Source organism: Chanodichthys erythropterus, chromosome 20, assembly GCF_024489055.1.
Source record: "Chanodichthys erythropterus isolate Z2021 chromosome 20, ASM2448905v1, whole genome shotgun sequence".
NCBI classification, from domain to species: Eukaryota; Metazoa; Chordata; class Actinopteri; order Cypriniformes; family Xenocyprididae; genus Chanodichthys; species Chanodichthys erythropterus.
Window position 1 is genome coordinate 7,236,534 of NC_090240.1, and position 19,396 is coordinate 7,255,929.

The 19,396-nt window shown below is 38.9% G+C and overlaps 1 protein-coding gene across 2 annotated transcripts in view; it reads left to right on the plus strand.

The window, feature by feature from the left end:
- l1camb (L1 cell adhesion molecule, paralog b) overlaps positions 1 to 17,432 on the plus strand; it is a 53,620-nt gene extending 36,188 nt beyond the window's left edge. For both annotated transcript variants that reach the window (XM_067371032.1, XM_067371033.1), the window contains 15 exons: positions 1,138 to 1,297; positions 1,558 to 1,685; positions 1,779 to 1,880; positions 5,124 to 5,327; positions 6,863 to 6,933; positions 7,053 to 7,278; positions 9,869 to 9,984; positions 10,428 to 10,653; positions 10,743 to 10,865; positions 11,320 to 11,496; positions 11,597 to 11,710; positions 12,247 to 12,387; positions 12,467 to 12,598; positions 14,139 to 14,211; positions 14,395 to 17,432. In XM_067371032.1, the coding sequence (XP_067227133.1) occupies positions 1,138 to 1,297; positions 1,558 to 1,685; positions 1,779 to 1,880; positions 5,124 to 5,327; positions 6,863 to 6,933; positions 7,053 to 7,278; positions 9,869 to 9,984; positions 10,428 to 10,653; positions 10,743 to 10,865; positions 11,320 to 11,496; positions 11,597 to 11,710; positions 12,247 to 12,387; positions 12,467 to 12,598; positions 14,139 to 14,211; positions 14,395 to 14,656 (2,255 nt within the window). In that variant the 3' untranslated portion in view covers positions 14,657 to 17,432. The remainder of the gene's footprint in view (positions 1 to 1,137; positions 1,298 to 1,557; positions 1,686 to 1,778; positions 1,881 to 5,123; positions 5,328 to 6,862; positions 6,934 to 7,052; positions 7,279 to 9,868; positions 9,985 to 10,427; positions 10,654 to 10,742; positions 10,866 to 11,319; positions 11,497 to 11,596; positions 11,711 to 12,246; positions 12,388 to 12,466; positions 12,599 to 14,138; positions 14,212 to 14,394) is intronic.
- Positions 17,433 to 19,396: the final 1,964 nt, after the last annotated feature.

Below are 19,396 nucleotides of genomic sequence, written 5' to 3' on the forward strand. Positions count from 1 at the left end.
CTTAAAGGGTTAGTTCACCCAAAAATTAAAATTCTGTCATTAATTACTCATCTTCATGCTGTCCCAAACCTGTAAGACCTTCATTCATCTTCAGAATACAAATTAAGATATTTTTGATGAAAAATCCCAGGGTTTTGGAACCACACATAGGCAGAAACATCATTGCACCTTTTGAGGTCCAGAAAGGTATTAAAAAAAAAAAAAGTTAACGTGACTACAGGGGTTAAACCCTTAATATTATGAAGTGACAAGAATACTTTTTGTGTGCAAAAACAAAAGAAAAATAACGACTTTATTCAACAATTTGAACCATTGTCATACGTAGTGAACTTAGTGCAGGCTTCCTTACAGGTCCGAATGCCGGCTCATTATTGGCCAGATCCTGTGTCAGCATCACATGCACGCCTCATGCTGCTCACGTGTTCAGTGTCATCAATACTGAGCTGGCGTTCTGGCGTAAACAAAGAAGCCTGCACTACGTATGACAATGGTTCAACGGTTATTTTTGTTTTGTTTTTGCGCACAAAAGTATTCTCGTTGCTTTGTAATATTAAGGTTGAACCCCTGTAGTCACGTTAACTATTTTAATGATGTCTTTTTTTTATACCTTTCTGGACCTCAAAAGGTGCAATGACGTTGCTGCCTATTTGTGGTTCAAAAACCCTCTGATTTCATCAAAAATATCTTAAATTGTGTTCTGAAGATGAATAAAGGTCTTACAGGTTTGGGACGACATGAGGGTGAGTACTTTATTTCATTTATGGGTGAAATAAATGACATCTTACACCCTTTAATGTTAGCCAAATAGCAGTTTTTTGACAGTGTTTAGGCTACTGTTGTAGATGATGCCTTTTTCTAAATTACTGCCAATAGTTTATGCGGTAATTTGATGTTAATTAAAGTTAAAGTAATAGGTTATGGCATCAATAGCAAATAACAATAGATTTGAAACAGACAAGGTACCGTTGGATATGTTTCACAATCCAGTGAGGTTTAAGGAGGGAAACAATCCTTCAGAAACCTGCTGCATACTTACATTCACAAACATCAATTTCTCACTACATCCCTGACCCACATTTCCTCTCCTATGTATGTCACATTATGGAAGTAAAATGACTCTTTTTATGTTGTTTCCAGACAGAACTAAGATTGTGGAGCCTCCCCAGGATCTACAGGTTGTACGTGGAAATGATGTTGTTTTACAGTGCAAATTTACAGTGGACCACAAGTTAAAACATCCCACAATTCAGTGGAAGAAGGACGGACATAAGATCTCTGCATCTTCTAATGATGACAAGTAAACACACATCACAGAACTTCTTCTATTTGCATTCATTTAATTGTACTGCATGTATTTTATTGGAATTTTATCGGCCATTGGCCAATAATTGTTCAAAACAATCCCATGAATATGTAAACGTCACATATAACAATAACTTCAACGCAGTGTTGGTAAAACCATATGTTATATGTTGTATGAACTGCATTTTATTGATGAATTCCATATTTTGTTGGCTTTGCTGGTGTTTAACAAATGCGTTTTTCACATGGTTGCAGGTACACTGAAGATCGTGATGGATCTCTGAAGGTCACCGATGTTCAGATGAAGGACACAGGAATCTACAGCTGCGAGATCAGCACTGAACTCGACTCAGACAGCGCCACCGGCTCAATCACCGTACAGGGTGAGTCTGTCCCTTCCACCTAGACATAATGAAATACTGTGCTGTTTTACATTTAATTGCTCTGAAGCACATTCATGTGTTGGATGTCCTCAGATATCCCTGGTCCTCCTCACGCTCTGGAGTTGTCTGAAAAGATGGACCGTAGTGTCACCCTATCCTGGATGCCAGGCGCTGAAAACAACAGTCCCATATCTGGTAATTTTAATCACTGACTTATTCAGAACCCTGACTTATTGACCCTTTTCTATGTTTTATTGTATTTATTTAATCTTGACAAGCTATAAATCATTAGAAAGGTCGGTAACACTTTATTTAAATTATCCACTTTAGACATTCTAGTAACTTTGCAACTACATGAACCCAAACCCTAACCTAACAATCTACTAGCAGTCTACTACAATCTACTAATACTCTAATAAGAGTTAGCTGACAGTAGTTGCAAAGTCATCACCATCACCATAGAAATAAAATGTTCTGGGCTGGATTTCCCAAAACCTTCTTAACTCTACGTCGTTCTTAAATTATACCTTAAGCTGCACTACGGAAGAGGATTAGGGCCAAGCAATAATAAAAAAAATAAAAACATCTCGAGATTAAAGTTGTTAAATTTCGAGAAAAAAATCGTTAAATTTCGAGAAAAAAAGTCGTGATAAAATCTTGAGAACAAACTCGTTAAATTACGAGAAAAAAACTTGTTAAATTACGAGAAAAAGTCGAGATAAAATGTTGAAAATAAAGTCATTAAATTACGAGAAAAAAGTCGTTAAATTACGAGAACAAATTTGTTAAATTATGAGAAAAATGTCGTTAAATTTCGAGAAAAAAGTCAAGATAAAATGTTGAGAATAAAGTCATTAAATTACGATAAAAAAGTCGTTAAATTACGAGTAACGAATTTGTTCTCATAATTGAACAACTTTTTTCTCATAATTGAATGACTTTATTGTCATAATTTAAAGTTTATTCTCAACATTTTATCTAGACTTTTTTCTCAAAATTTAACGACATTTTTTCTCATAATTTAATGAATTTGTTCTTGTAATTTAACGACTTTTTTCTCGTAATTTAACAAGTTTATTCTCAACATTTTATCTCGACTTTTTTCTTGAAATTTTACAATTTTTTTCTCGAAATCTTTTTTTTTTTTTTTTTTATTGCTTGGCCCTAATCCTCTTCCGTAATTATCACTGTTAACAGTCTATACAAATTTAATTCTGAAGTTGTAATACACCCACCCCCGGTTTCACAAGGCTTAAACTAGTCCTAGACTAAAATGCATGTTTGAGCTGTTTTAACTCAAAGTAACTTGCGCTGACAGATCTTAAAATATATCAGTGTCATTGTTTTGTCTCAAGATGAACACCAGTAATGTTTTATTCTAGAGAACGTTTATAAAACCTACCTAAATATCTTAATTAAACTAAGGCCTAATCCCTGTCTGTGAAACTGGGCCTCAGTGTTCAATTAGGATAATGGTAAAGAATAAAATGCAAAGATTCACTGTTAAATTCAAATGTGCTTTGGTGCTGAGCCAGAGACGGATGCACTCCACGCTTGTCATATTCCATACACAGATGTCTATGCTATGCTGTCTAAGCTACAATAATAAGCCTTTCAATTATATAATTTGATGAAGTGTTTTATTCATATCAGATACACGTTGTGTATGAAGCGATAAAGTTTAATCATTCTTGTATGTATTTTGGGGAAAATTTCGTAAATCTGACAGCTGTTGCAGTGCAAACTCATTGTGCGACAAAACACATTCACTTCCACATATTTTACAATCGGAATATATCATATAATTCAGTTAACAATTTTGTGAATATTTTGAATAAAAAAGGAAAAACGATATAAACGCGATACATACATATCTGCCAGCAGCATGACACGTCTCCAAGGAATTAATACGTTCTAAAATAATAGTCACCTTAAACTCATGCTGGGGGCTGATCTAGAATATAGAGCCCCTAGAATATAGATAAATTACAATAGATTTAGTTTGCAATTTGGATTATTTTTATAAGATCCCATGAGCCCTGATAAATGCAATTTCTACATCTGGGGTGCTTCTTTTATAAAGACCACCACTTTCTCACATAACACAGTGAAGCAGCCCCTGTATAGAGTGAATTATCGATTCTCGAGCCACTGATATCAACCAGTTCAGCACTGCCGCCATGGACAGCACCTGGTAACGTCGCACTTAAAGGGTTAGTTCACCCAAAACTGAAAATTGTGTAATTTATTACTCAACCTCATGCCGTAATAATAAGATAATAAGACCTTCGTTAATCTTCGGAATGCAAATTAAGATATTTTTGTTGAAATCCGATGGCTCCAGGAGGCCTGCATAGGGAGCAATGACATTTCCTCTCTCAAGATCCATAAAGGTACTAAAAACATATTTAAATATGTTCATGTGAGTACAGTGGTTCAATATTAATAATATAAATTTCAAAACACTGCTTCAGGAAGCTTCGGAGCACAGTGAATCAGTGTGTCAAATCAGCAGTTCAGAGCACCAAAGTCACGTGATTTCAGCAGTTTGGCGGTTCGACATACGATCCGAATTATGATTTGACACAGAAGAATTATAACACTGCAAAGCTTCCTGAAGCAGTGTTTTGAAATTGGCCATCACTATATAAGTCGTTATTTTGGTTTTTTTTGGTGCACCAAAAATATTCTCGTCGCTTTATAATATTAATATTGAACCACTGTACTCACATGAACTGATTTAAATATGTTTTTGGTACATTAATGGATCTTGAGAGAGGAAATGTCATTGCTGGCTATGGAGGCTTCACTGAGCCATCGGATTTCAACTAAAATATCTTAATTTGTGTTCCGAAGATTAATGAAGGTCTTACGGGTGTGGAACGGCATGAGGGTGAGTAATAAATGACAGAATTTTTGGGTGAACTAACCCTTTAAGAAGATATACCTTAAGCAACCTCCTAAGGTATAATTCGGGGAACACGCCTAGAAAAGGGATATCTTCAGTTAAGAGACAACGATATCGGGAAACCCAGGTCTAAGGCTTGAGATACAATTTTTTTGACCTCTGTTTTATTGTAAAAATCTTATAGTGACACTAATTTCTTAATGTTTGTAGAAAGGTGTGGCTTTAATACGAAATCTGCTCATTTGGAGAATCATTTGGATTCTCTCTTTATATATATATATATATATATATATATATATATATATATATATATATATATATATATATATATTGAGCATTATGGAGTGCCCCTTTCATCAAATCCTCAGTACACTCCAAATGATCAGAAAAAAAAAAAAATCCAGACTCTAGACAGCAGACATTTGTTGTTTGCTTTGTGAAATTAGTAAAAGACATTTTTTTGCTGTTGTTGTTGTTCATGAATCAGCTACATTATGATTTTCTGACCTTTCTTCTCTGTTGTCCACCAGAGTATATTATAGAGATGAAAGAGGAGCAGTATCAAGCAGGATCTTCCCGGTGGGAAGAGTTTAAGAGAGTTCCTCATGACATCAAACACCTGGAGGTCCATCTGCAGCCGTACAGCACATACCACTTCCGGATCAGCGCTGTTAATGGCATAGGACGCAGCGTGCCCAGTCCTCCCTCGGACTCGTACAGCACCCCAGCTGCCAGTAAGATACTCTGAGCTCTGAAACATTGAAAGGGATAGTTTACCCAAAAATGAAAATTCTGTCATTAATTACTCACCCATGTGTTGTTTCACATCCGTAAGATCTTCGTTCATCTTGGGAACACACATTAAGAACTTTTTAATTGTTTTGTTTTTTTGAGAGGTTTCTGTCTCTCCAAAGAGATCCAACACAACTACAACCCCAAGGTCCAGACAGGTAGAAAAAAGACATCATTAAAGTACTCCATGTGACTCCAGTGGCTTAAACTCAGTTTTATGAAGTGATGCGAGTGCTTTGTTTGTGCAAAAAAACATAATTCACCACTTTACTTAATAAATATTGATCTGCAACATGCATTCACAGAGCTTCAAGACCCATGCGTTTTGTGTTCAGACTCGTGCATAAACACAGCTCACATGCGTGAGTGTTCATGAGAGCATCACAACATGTACGTTTTGTGTTCACACGAGAGCTGACAATGTTAAGTGAACATGCTTTGGATAATATTATTTTGTAAATAAAGTTGTGTTGGATCTCTATGGAGAGACAGAAACTTCTCAGACTTCATCAAAAATATCTTAATTTGTATTCTGAAGATGAACGAAGGCCTTATGGATGTGGAACGACACAAGGGTGAGTAATTAATGACATAAATTTCATTTTTAGGTGAACTAATCCTTGAAATACATGGAAAAATACAATGGAAGTTACATCCTGATCTGTTTCACAAAATGGTGGTTTTGTATGAATTTGTACAGTGCATGACCACTCCTGAACCTAAACGTCAATGGGGTGTAAGCAGATTGTATGAAAATGTACGAACAACATTGTAGGAATTAGCTACCAACTGACCAAAACATAAAATAGTTGCCATGAGAGCATTTTGGAAATTTTCTAAGGATCTACCAAAAATGTCTTTCAGTTTCTAAGCATTAACATTTGTAAGAAACACTGTAATTATGATTAATAACTCTTTCCCTGCCTTTGGAATTTTCTGCCTTTCCATAATTTTACTGTTATACTGTAGAGTACATACCCCGCTAGAAATTTCATGTTGCCAGAACATTCTCAGAACCTCCCCACTGATATTAAGGACGTTCCAAAGTTCCTAGTAACGTTCTCAGTACGTTTAGAGACGGTCACGATGTGGAGTTCTTTTAATGGTTGGGGGACGTTATTTGGTGGACCTTCAGGGAATATTCAGGACGTTCTGGGAATGTTTAGGGGACTATTACTATAGGACGTTCTGTTAACTTCCCAAATGTCCTCTTTGTAACATTCTCACGTGACCATAAAATAACCAAAATAGAACGTCCCCCTCAACTCATATCGGGAACGTTATTAAATGACCAACAGAGGACCGTGTGGGAACGTTCTGTTAATATCCCAAATATGCTCTTTATAACGTTCTTATGTGACCATAAAATAACCAAAATGGAACGTCCCCCTAAAGTCATATACTTTTTTTTTTAAAAACACTAGTTGTGAAAGAGTTAAGAAAGTCTTATTGTATTAACAATCTCTCTTGCACACAGAACCTGACATGAACCCGGAGAATGTGACGACTGTGTCTATTGATCCAAACAGTATGGTCATCACATGGAAGGTGATTAACAATATTCAACTGGAGAAAATTCTTCTACAAAAGAGAGAGCCATATTGCACATGACAAAGAGAAGATGGCTTTGACATATTTAATCTCTTTTCCTTTCTTGCATTTGAAAGGAACTGGAGCGACGGCAATTTAATGGACCAGGATTTAAGTACAAGATCTACTGGCGTCAATCTTCAGACAGAGATCTACACTGGAAGGAAAGCAGCGTCTCAAATCCTCCGTTCATTGTGAACGACACTGGGACCTTCATCCCCTTTGAGATTAAAGTTCATGCAGCTAATGAGCTTGGTGCTGGACCAGAACCAGTTGCAAAGATCGGCTACTCAGGAGAAGACAGTGCGTTTCTTAATATCTAGATGAGTTTGTGAAGGCCTGCTGCATTAGTTTTGCCTCATGCTTTGTTTTATCTTAGCCTAGCATTTCCATAATGGTCCAGGTTACTTTTACACTATTTAGTGCCAGTTTTTTGTTGATCAGAAAGCTTTCTACTTTTTGAACAGCAATTCTGAAGATTCTCACCACCATCTCTTACAGTTTTTCCCAATTATTTATACACCTTTGCTGAATCTTTGGTCCGCTTTCCCAAAACTATAGGCACAAAACTACAAACTCAAAACTCTACAAACATTGCAACTATTTTATCACTTTCAAAAATTGTTTTATACCAAAATGACACACACTCACACATGCAAACATGTCATATGAAGATATCTAAAGTGAAAATGACATGTGAAGGCCATATTCAGAATTTGTCCTCTGCACTGAACCCAATCCAGTTAGTGTACACACATTAGTTGTGAGTACTGAACACACACACACATGCGCACAATGCAAAATGTGGACACAGTGGGCAGCCATTCACTGTGGTGCCCGGGGAGTGATTGGGGGTTAGTGCCTTGCTCAAGGGCACATTAATCATTTCCTGCTGGTATTGAGAATTGAACCCGCAACCTTTGGGTTACCAGTCTGAATCTCTTACCATTAGGCCACGACTGCCTGCCTACTAAACAACAAAACACTGATGTGCTCAACTCAAAACACTACTATGAATATCCCATTAGTAGGTTTATTGCTTTTGCATTGTTGATTTTACACCTGATTTTACAAAAAATGTTACAGTAGTACAGTAACATATACTTACTCTAATATACATGCAATATAGTGATAAACAAACTCATTTACAGTATTTCAAAAATGCAGTAAATTTGTGTTTTGTATGTAACACTTCCCATTCCCAACATGAGAAAACTATAACATTTAAAGGTACAATATGTAAGATTTTTGCAGTAAAATATCCAAAAACCACCAGGCTAGTGTTATATATTTTGTCCAGCTGATTACTAACAACATCTTTAATGTTTTCAACTACTTGTAAATCATGAGAAAATTCCCATTCTAAACAGTGACACGGGGCAGTGCAGTCGCCTGTCAATGACGTCAGTTACCGCCTTTGTTACCGCCTTTACTGACGTAGAAACCACATGACAACAGTGCCGTGGACAAATGCGGAAGTAGTGTCTAGCGTCCAAACCACTAGCTTGCTTCAAGCAGTTCCTTATTTACTTCTTGCACGTTTTATGGTGTATTGTGTTACTTATTTATGGAACATAATTACTGTTTACCATCTGCTGCTGGTTCTGTCGACAAGGACAGCTCCCGTAAACTCATGACCGGAAAAGCGGAAGCGGCGCCGGCGACTGTGTCATAATAAACGTCCCGCTGCTCGTGAGGTGTGTTGATCAATCGCTCCAGCTCCTCATTCAGCTCCCGCAACACTCAGTCCTGCTCTGCTTCATACTACATTAATAATTGCATCCACGAACATGAGTTCTTCCAGACTCCAATCCCTATTCTTTTGCACCGTCCGTTGAGATGGAAACCACATGTCCCAAGTTTCCGCTCTAAAACTTGGCGTCATCAAACTACGCCTTTGTTTTCAATAGGCTTCTAGCGACCTCTAGCGGAAAAAAATATCACAAATTGTACCTTTAACATTTAAAAGATTTTTATGGAAATGAAAGCGATTGCTATCTTTTATTCTCTTAATAGTCTACGAAAGTGATAAAAATTCAGCACAAAAACATTGCGAGCAGCAAATAGAGTAAATCACCTTTAGAAATTAACTTGACGCTTTAAATAAAAACTGTATCAATTACATCATCACACCAGAAGTTGGTGACAAGTGTATTTGTCGTTGAATCATTCATTCAAGAGATTTGTTCAAAAATGCTGATTCATCCAGTAATGAAGCAAGTCTTTATGAGTGAGTCATTGAATCATTCATTCAAACCAATTAAATGGCAATTATGCATTTTCTACAACACCAGCCTCAACATATTACTTAAGAAAACATTGTTTGGAGGAAACATGAAATATGTTTAATGTTATGGCTTATTAGCCTGCATATTAGTACTTGTAAAGCACATATTAATGCCCTATTCTGCATGACCATATTCTACATCCCTAAATACTATGCAGTATGTAAACTTAAACACTACAACAACTACCTCATTAACTAAAGCAGTATATTTAGTGTATGGAGAGCAGCCATGTAGTGGCTCAGGTTGGGTTGAACTCTTTGCCCAGCCTGAACCATTCTTCATCTTCCACTGCCTCCTTCTGCTGTAGACGAGAGAACTGTGTGTAGAGTTTTGCAAACAGAGTGATTTAGAATTGAAAACTGAGTGTAAAGCAGGAACTATGCTTGCAGTTTTGCAGACTTGGTTTAGGGATTTTGGACCTGAGTTTCAGGTTTTGGTGATTGTGTTTCAAGTTTTAATTTTAGTGTGTAAACAATTGGGAAAAACTGTAACAGTAAAAAAAAACCTGTAGTTTTCAGTAAAAAAAAAAACTCTGCTTTGATTCAGATTCTGAAAACAGTGTTTTTATTAGAAATCTTTTGACAAAGAATCTCAATCTCTCACAGTACCTCTGGAAGCTCCATCAAAAGTAACAGTCGACGAGCTGAACAAAACTGCAGTCATCGTTAGATGGAGTCCAGTCAGCCCGGAATCTGTCCGCGGACACTTGTTGGGCTACAAGGTACACCATCTTTGAACTATAATTCAGTTTCTGCATTTGGCTGCCGATTACCATTGCTGGGTTCGGTCACACTTTACAAGGGGTGGCCTTAACTACTATGTACTAACATAAAACACCTACATGACTATGATTTTCTGTGTAACTACAGGTTGTTCTGGAAAATTCCCACATTTACTGCTGATGAGCATGAGATTTGTTTTGGTTTAGGAATAAGGGTGGGTCAGGATTATAGTGGTTAAGAGTTTTGGGTTTTGGAGAGATGGTTGGGTTATGGTTAGGGGTAAAGTGTAACTACACTTGTTCATTAAGTACAAGTACTTAATATGTATATATATGTTGGAGCATTTTTATTACATTTAAAGTAAATTGCATCAAATGGTTAAGTACATCATAGTTTAGGCCACCTAATATAAAGTGTGATCCTGGGTTGTTTTTCTCTTGAGATCCATATGAGAAGGAAGGGCCCCAGAACTCACAGCCGACGAAGCCCGGCAATGCGATCTCATGCCGCGGACAAGAACAGAGTGATTGAGGTTCCTGCACACAAAGTGGAGGAGGTCGTGAGCAACTTGCACTTATACTCGAACTATACTCTGACAGTGGCACCTTTCAACAGCAGAGGTGAAGGTCCTCATTCAATGGAGTATCACTTTAGCACTCCAGAAGGCGGTAAGGTCACTTTTCAAAGTGCATGTGGAAACCTCTATGAATGTGGATTCAGATTAATTGACCGTGTGCTCCTCTGGCATCTACTCTAGCTCCCGGACCAATTTCATCCTTGACCTTTGAGAGCCCATCTGAGACAGAGGTCACTCTGCACTGGGAAGCTCCTCACAATCCCAACGGAGTGATCACAGGATACCTGCTGCAGTACCAAGAGAGTAGGTCAAACATCCGGCTCTATAGGGGCCCTGTAATATTGCATTATGAGTATATTTCCTGAATATTTAAGCTTTAGAATAAAAAGTAGTATCAAAAATTACATTTAAGGAATTAACAACTGAACTGAAGCACAGAAGTTTAAATAGACAGGTTAACAAAAGGGTTACGAGAGACAGGTGTAGGTGATATGTTGTCATGGGAACTAATGAGGGTAACTATGGTGACAAACAAGGTACAAAGCAAAACAGGAGCCAAACACAGGAAGTGAACAGAAACAATGGGAATTGAGAATACACCTCAACATAAAAGTCCTTACAAAATGCAAGACACAACACTGCGATCATGACAATGCTGTTATAAATCAGTGCTTTTAAAAGAATGAGTTATTGGTCATTGATGAACACCTCTATCAAATATTTGTTCTGATTGGCTTCTCTTCTGTCCTCTGTTAAGTTGTGCCTGGAAGCTCGAGCCCACAGCCGGTGGAGTCCATTGATCTGCCCACTGTTACGGAGTTCACACTGAAGGGTCTGAATCCTCAGAGCCACTACCTCTTCTACCTTAGAGCACGCAACGCCGCTGGTGATGGGGAGCCTATAAAAAGGCAGGGCGCCACCCTATTGGATGGAGGTGAAACTGCAGAGTTAACATTTCAGCCTTCTCGTTGTTTGTAATCTCAAGACACAAAATAATATTTTGTCAAGTCTTATCTACATGTATCCCTCCACAGAACCACCATCTGTAATCAACGTGACTGCTGGAGAAACATCGGTCAACCTCAGTTGGGTGCCAGGAGACAGACACCGTAACTTTGCCTTTAGATTCCGTTACATCCAAAAAAGTGGTGAGAGTCTGATCAAGGTTTAGACAAATCTGTTTAATCTATTTAGTATGATAGAGGAAAAGATGTTTTCAGGATATCATCATATCTTGATTACAGTCATTAAAGCTATGATAAGTCATTATTAGCTATGATAGATTAATCATAATTTGTATTTAGTTTTGCATTGTTTATTTTTGCATGTTCAAATAAACACTGAAGCATACTGTATAAACATATCATTTGACCTAATTTATTAAGTCTCAAAGCTGAACAGGTGTGAAATATAAGTGAAACGCTATCAGTGATACAGTGTGCTTCATTTAGCGCAGCGGTGTCCAAACTCGGTCCTGCAGGGCCACTGTCCTGCAGATTTCAGCTCCAACCCCTGTTTTGGAGCTGGTTGGAGCAAAACTCTGCAGGACAGTGGCCCTCCAGGACTGAGTCTGGACACCCCTGATGTAGTGGTTTGGTAGAGGTTTTGTACAGATGTTGAGAACACCTGAAAGCCAAATGAAGCTGAATTCAACAATGATGATGTTGTTTGTGTGTGTGTGTAGATGGTGGTGAATGGGAAGAGTCGGAGCAGGTCAACTCCACACAGGCCTTCTATCAGCTGCAGGGACTGAATCCAGGTGTTTGGTACCACCTTCAGATATTGCCCGGAAACAATTCCTGGGCTTTCCAAACGAATGGACCAGGTACAGGCCAGTCAAAAGTGTCCCTGGATGGTATCATGGGTTACATGCTCTCATCCGCTGTGTGTCGTCTCTTTCTCAGCGCTGCTCGAGTTGCCCAGTAGCTTTGCGACCCAGGGCTGGTTCATTGGACTTATCAGCGCCTTGATTCTGCTGCTGTTGGTGCTGCTCATTCTGTGCTACATCAAGAAGAGCAAAGGAGGGAAGTACTCAGGTAACACACACATCTTTCATAAGTTGCAAGTCTCTATTGATTTTTAAATTTTCTTGGTGATGGATGGCAGCAAGTTCTCATATCACTTCACGCTCTTCTTCTCAAAAAATAGAATTGTTTCAGCTCAAATTAAATTGGATTTTATTTGGTCAAGCAGACATATATAATCAAGTCAAGTCAAATCACCTTTATTTATATAGCGCTTTTTTACAATGCAGATTGTGTCAAAGCAGCTTTACAGTGAAAACTGGCAACTCATTTTGGCTGCACAGAATCTTCAGAAGAAAATGGTATCACTGTCCAGCTTAAATAAATTCAGTATTGATTCATTCTGTTTTAAAAATCAATAGTTATTAATTTAGTTAATTTATCTATATATCAGCACTGGAGAAAACTGATGTCATCGTCAATGCAGGCAGATCAAAATGGTGAATATCAAGTGATCTGAGCTTGATAATAATGAGGCTCTGACTGATGGTACATTATCTCTTCCTGATGCAGCGGCATAGATTTAATGCTTGTTTCTAATGGCTGACGGACATTCCAGTCATATGTGAGGGCGATATCAGCATCTCCAAAACTGCAGCTTTTGTGGGGTGTTCCCGGTCTGCAGTGGTCAGCATCTATCAAAAGTGGTCCAAGGAAGGAACAGTGGTGAACCAGCGACAGGTTCATGGGTGGCCAAGGCTCATTGATGCACGTGGGGAGCGAAGGCTGGCCCATGTGGTCCGATCCAACAGACAAGCTACTGTAGCTCAAATTGCGCAAGAAGTTAATGCTGGTTCTGATAGAAAGGTGTCAGAATACACAGTGCATCACAGTTTATGCGTATAAGCCTGCATAGTTGCAGACCAGTCAGGGTGCCCATGCTGACCCCTGTCCACCGCTGAAAGCGCCAACAGTGGGCATGTGAGCATCAGAACTGGACCACGGAGCAATGGAAGAAGGTGGCCTGGTCTGATGAATCAAGTTTTCTTTTACATCACGTGGATGGCCGGGTGTGTGTGCGTTGCTTACCTGGGGAACACATGGCACCAGGATGCACTAGGGGAAGAAGGCAAGCCGACGGAGGCAGTGTGATGGGCAATGTTCTGCCATCTATGTGGATGTTACTTTTGACATAACCTACCTAAGAATTGTTGCAGACCATGTACACCCTTTCATGGAAATGGTATTCCCTGGTGGCTGTGGCCTCTTTCAGCAGGATAATGCACCCTGCCACAAAGCAAAAATGGTTCAGGAGTGGTTTGAGCAGCACAACAAGAAGTTTGAGTTGTTGACTTGGCCTTCAAATTCCCCAGATGTCAATCCAGTTGAGCATCTGTGGGATGTGCTGAACAAACAAGTCCGATCCATGAAGGCCCCATCTCGAAAATCTTAGGACTTATAGGATCTGCTGCTTAAGTCTTGGTGCCAGATACCACAGCACACCTTCAGGGGTCTAGTGGAGTCCATGCCTCGACGAGTCAGAGCTGTTTTGGTAGCAAAATGGACCACTTTTGATAGATACTGAAAGTCATTTCTATTTTTTTGGTTTCAGTCAAAAAAAAAGAGGACGGTCAGGGGGAAGCTTTGGCCCGACCAATAAAAGAAGGAGAGTTTGGAGAGTACAGGTAAGTGCAGTTATCCAATTCTGTCTTATTACAGTGTTAATAATTCTCTCCATTCATAATTCTCTCTATTTTCACGCTTGCGCACATAGATCTCTGGAGAGGTAAGTGCATTCACTGACTCTCATCCTTGTGCACTGATTATTTCCTGCTGTAACCGAAGCCTCTGATCTGTCTCTCCATCAGTATTGAGAAGTGCTCCACCGGTCAGCCGTCTGTCTGCGAGAGCAAACGCAGCAGTAGCGACAGTCTAGCCGACTATGGAGACAGTGTTGACATCCAGTTCAACGAGGACGGCTCCTTCATCGGCCAGTACAGCGGGCGCAGGGATCCACGCACTCACACCGGTCATGACAGCTCAGGCGCCACGTCTCCCCTCAATCCCAACATGCCTCCACCCAGCATCAGCTTCCCCACTTCTGTGACAGGAATTCTGGGGCCAAATTAACACTCGCACGTCCTTGACCATTTAAATGAGAGGCACTGAAGGTATTAGACAGGATATTGATTTCAGGACAGACAGTCATTATCATATGACACGAGAAACATCATCCGCACACAAACCGCTGGCTTCACACTCACATGCATCCGACAGACACCAATAAAGTGCAGGACAATTGCTTATAACATTCCATCCGAGCACTGAAAACTGTTTACAACGCTCACCTCGCTTCTTCCCAGTTTACAGCAAGTGATGTCTGAACTGGAAGGTGTTCCACTAAGTCCTCTTGCTGAATTTTGGTAGAATAACTTGTGATAGACTACAGACACAGTCAGGGGAATACAGCCGTTCGAGGGTTCAGGACAGATTTAGGCCTTGTTCACATGCCGCTCAAATGCGAATAGTTTTGAAAATGGGATCTGTAGGAGTGACTTCCAGCACTGTCTTTTTCTGAATCTGATTGTGTAAAGAGCGTAGTTAATATTTACTGTATCTACAGAGCAGATGTCAGCACTGCAGCTTCTACTGTGCAACAAAAAAGATAATGTTGACAAGACACTCCGATACATGAGACGGCTCACTATTTAGTGAAAAGGTAATCAGAAACAAGTGAATTTGAACACTTTTCCACACAAACAAAGAATGAAATTGAATCTGACAGATTTAAATTGGCTTTGTAACAAGTACTGTTCAGTTTTTCACTGTTCAGGCTAAAGATTAGAGTCAGATGCAGCAAAACGAACAGATTTCTGCTGCGTCTCTGAACAATGCCTTATGTAGACAACATGAGCTAGAATCACTGCGATGTTCCTGTACGATCACAGGCAACACGAGGCTGAAAAGAGAAATTCCTTTGACATTTCATTATGATTTGAAGGCATTCTTTTCCCATTTGCGCTTAAAAAATGTTAGTATTTTTTGAGTTGTATTCATGTGTATGTTCTTTTTTGTACGAAATACATGCATATATTTTATTTCATAGAGGCTAATATATTTTGGTTTATATATCATCATATTATTTATTTATTTATTTTTTATCTTTACATTTTTTTTGTGTAATTTTTGTATCTTTACATTTTTTTATTCATGTTTTATAATACAGTATGTGCGAAAAATTATTCTACCATGTGTGTGTCTCTCTGTGTCTTAATAATCAAAGTTCAGGGCTTTTAAATGTGTATCATATTTGTATTGTTGCCCAAGTGTGTTACCCAAGTAAGCTTTTTAAATAATGGTGTTTTTGATGCAATTTATTATGTTAAATCCCTTTGAAGTACATACAGCCGCTGCACTAAAGCCAAATTTTGTGATTTTGACACTAACATATTTTTAAACTTTGAATTGATTTCCTGCAGCAGATAACAGCATGAGATGTAGTGCTAGGCTAGTTGATGTAGTGTGAGGCTGTGCCTGCTGTTCTCCTGTAACGCTGAGGCTAAACCCAGTCGTGTTGCCTTACAGAGTTTGATAACTCCCGTGCTTGAGTGTCTGTGACATCAGTCTATCAGCTTGCAAATAATAACACTCAAGCAGTGCAAATGATGTACAGTAAATTATTACTAACAATAACAGTCATACAATATAATCTATCACACATTTGTCTAACGTCATCAGTTTTGTGGGCATTCTTTGAAATATATGTAGTCGGGCTGTTCCTGCCTGCATCTAGTGTATTAAAGGAAATGGCCTGATGGCAGTGAGTTCAGCTTATGATAAATAGACACAAATTGAAGATGTAGAAACGAACATATTGATGGTTCATATTCTGAATGTAAGTAATCTTTTACAATTATCGTTTGGTATGTTTTCACTTTTAATATCTTTATTATTGTTGTATTTATACCATATCCATGGTCTCATGCTCAATTATAGATTTAGAGCATTTTTTCCCCCCAGTCCTATTTATCACAATTAATCTGACCTTTAGGTTAGAAGCCATTAGAAAACAGGTCAGAAGTACAATGCAATTTTTTATTCTACTTTTTCTGAATGACAATATTGTTGTGAATATGTATGGAATTATCATTAAGTGCATTTGCTGGGAAGAGCAGTGACAATGTCATTATGGGCTTACTATAGTATAATGACATCATCACAATGTCAGACCATGGTACATGTTACCAATACTTATTAAATTTGATTTCATAGTATTTTATTGATATCATTCTAGAGAATTTTCTGGCTCTATCCAAAGAGCAGAAACATCTTCAGACTGTAATTACGGTTGCGTTCACTACTTCATAACATTATTTGTATTTTTTAACATATGCCTCTCATACACCATCCTGAATTGTACTGATCAAAGTCATGCTGCAACCGCCTGGTTAAAATCAGAATATTAGGAATATTTACAACAAATGTATGTAACCTGTGTACGCATTAAAATCTATTTTCCTACGAAAAGAACATGAGTAAAACGGGTGGAAGTGCAGTGCATGGTTTTATTTGAACAGCTGTAAAAGAGCTCAAGTGAACCCACACAGTGAGCACGTCACCATCCTTCCCAGCTTTATGGGATATCTTGATAATGTATGTAACCTTCTCTTACCTCTGCCTTCTATTTGTAAATTTACGCACTAAAACGACAATAAAAAGGTAGTCAGAATGGTATTTCAAACAAAAACTGCCTCTATGTGTAAAATCTAAACTCTGATGAGAGATAAGTCATGCTGGACTGTATCTGTAATGTAGCGGGAATATAACGAGTCAAGTTTGGAGCTTGTCAGCGATGCTTCTTTAGCCCCTGTGCTGTATGTAAAAATACAATAAAATAAAATTGATTATGCAGAAAATAATGTGTAACACGTTTTACTTGTACATTTAATTTAATTGACTGAATATGGCTTCATATTTCTTGCATATATATTCCATATTATTAAATACAGCGGATTAGGAGTCATGAGCCTAAAAATGACTACACTTTTTAATTTGTAACTCATTCATGATCAAAAATAATTGTGTAACCTCAAGAGCCTGACATACAATAAGAGCTGTGTGATGAGCAGGGCAGGGCCGAGAGCTGTGGGAGCGGAGCGAGTGTTAATGAGTGACACCTGTGATTTACACCGGTCTCGAGTCCCATGGAGGAGCTCCAGGAGGATAAAAGGAGGAGTGACGACAGTGGAAGACGAGAGGACCAGGCCTGGGACTTTATGTTGTTTTATTTGGTGTATGTGCGGCAGTTGTCCATGAGGGGCTGCAGCTTACTTTTTCGTTTTGTTGTTTATGTTTATTTTTTCCATTAACGTTACGTTCCTCGTTTGCCTGAACTGAGCATCGTTACATTGGTGCCGAAACCAGGGAGGAAGGAGTAACGCGCTGTTAAAGAGCTGCAGGAAAGACATGGTGCCATCTAGTATGGGTTGTGCAGAGTCTGCCGCCATGGACGCTCAAGGTGGTGGGATGGAGCGTCTTGGTGTTGGAGGGGTGGCTGTATCCAGTGCCAGGCATCACCGAGGAGTTCATCCTTCTGGTGGAGGACTGGATGGCAGTGTGTTCCTTTTTCTTTTCTCTCTCCCCTCTGTCCTTCCTCATCCTTCCAAATCCCTTTAGACTTGTCTTGTCAGAATAATGTAGAGACACAGCTGATGTAAAGGAAACAAATTAACAGCAAAAAAGGGAAACTTCATCCCACTTCTCAATTTTTGAACTTGACACAGTTGTGGTGGATGGAAGGAGGACTGCCATAGATCGCCCACAGCTGACCGAGCTGGTGACATCCATAGCTAACCTCTACCATACTCAACATCAGACACATGCAGATGAGAGGGCTTTGGGGGCTCTGCCTGCTTCCAGTTCCTTTTCACACACCACTTAAACCTAAAATATTCATTCATAAAGTTTGAAAAGGTCAAAGTGAATTACAAGGGTGTTCGCAGGGAGCTGTGTTTACATTAATCTCACGTCATAAAAGCATTGAGGTCGAGGTGCAAGTATATTTAACCACTTGCATAACTCAACCGAACGCACGATCGCTATCCAGCATTCTTCTTCATAAGCATTTGAGTGAAACAAACAATTATTGCACATGCACTTGAGGAACAGTCTTTAATTATCTCATTTTAATTATCTAGTGTCTTAAAGTCACAGTTCCAGTAAAGAGTTCCAGTAAACAGTAAAGAGATCTTAGTTTCTATTTACTCTGAGAAACTGCAGGAAAAAGATACCCAAGATACCTATGTGAACCTGCTATAGTCCTGCTGCAGGAAGCATGAGGACTGCAGATGTGAACAGAGCAATAAACTGTAATGTATGTAATGTAAGATGCCTAAGACATTGTTACAAGGAGACAGAAGGACAGCTGATCATCCTTGCAGTGCCAAACCATGCACCTAACCATGTGTCCCCCAGACATGTTCAAGAACATGCAGGTGCCTCAGTTGTTTAATCTTTTTATGACAAGGAAAATCCCAAATTCAGTATCTCAGAAAATTAGAATATTACTTAAGACCAATACAAAGAAAGGATTTTTAGAAATCTTGGCCAACTGAAAATTATAAACATGAAAAGTATGAGCATGTGCAGCACTCAATACTTAGTTGGGGCTCCTTTTGCCTGAATTACTGCAGCAATGCGGCATGGCATGGAGTCGATCGGTCTGTGGCACTGCTCAGGTGTTATGAGAGCCCAGGTTGCTCTGATAGTGGCCTTCAGCTCTTCTTAATTGTTGGGTCTGGCATATGGCATCTTCCTCTTCACAATACCCCGTAGATTTTCTATGGGGTTAAGGTCAGGCGAGTTTGCTGG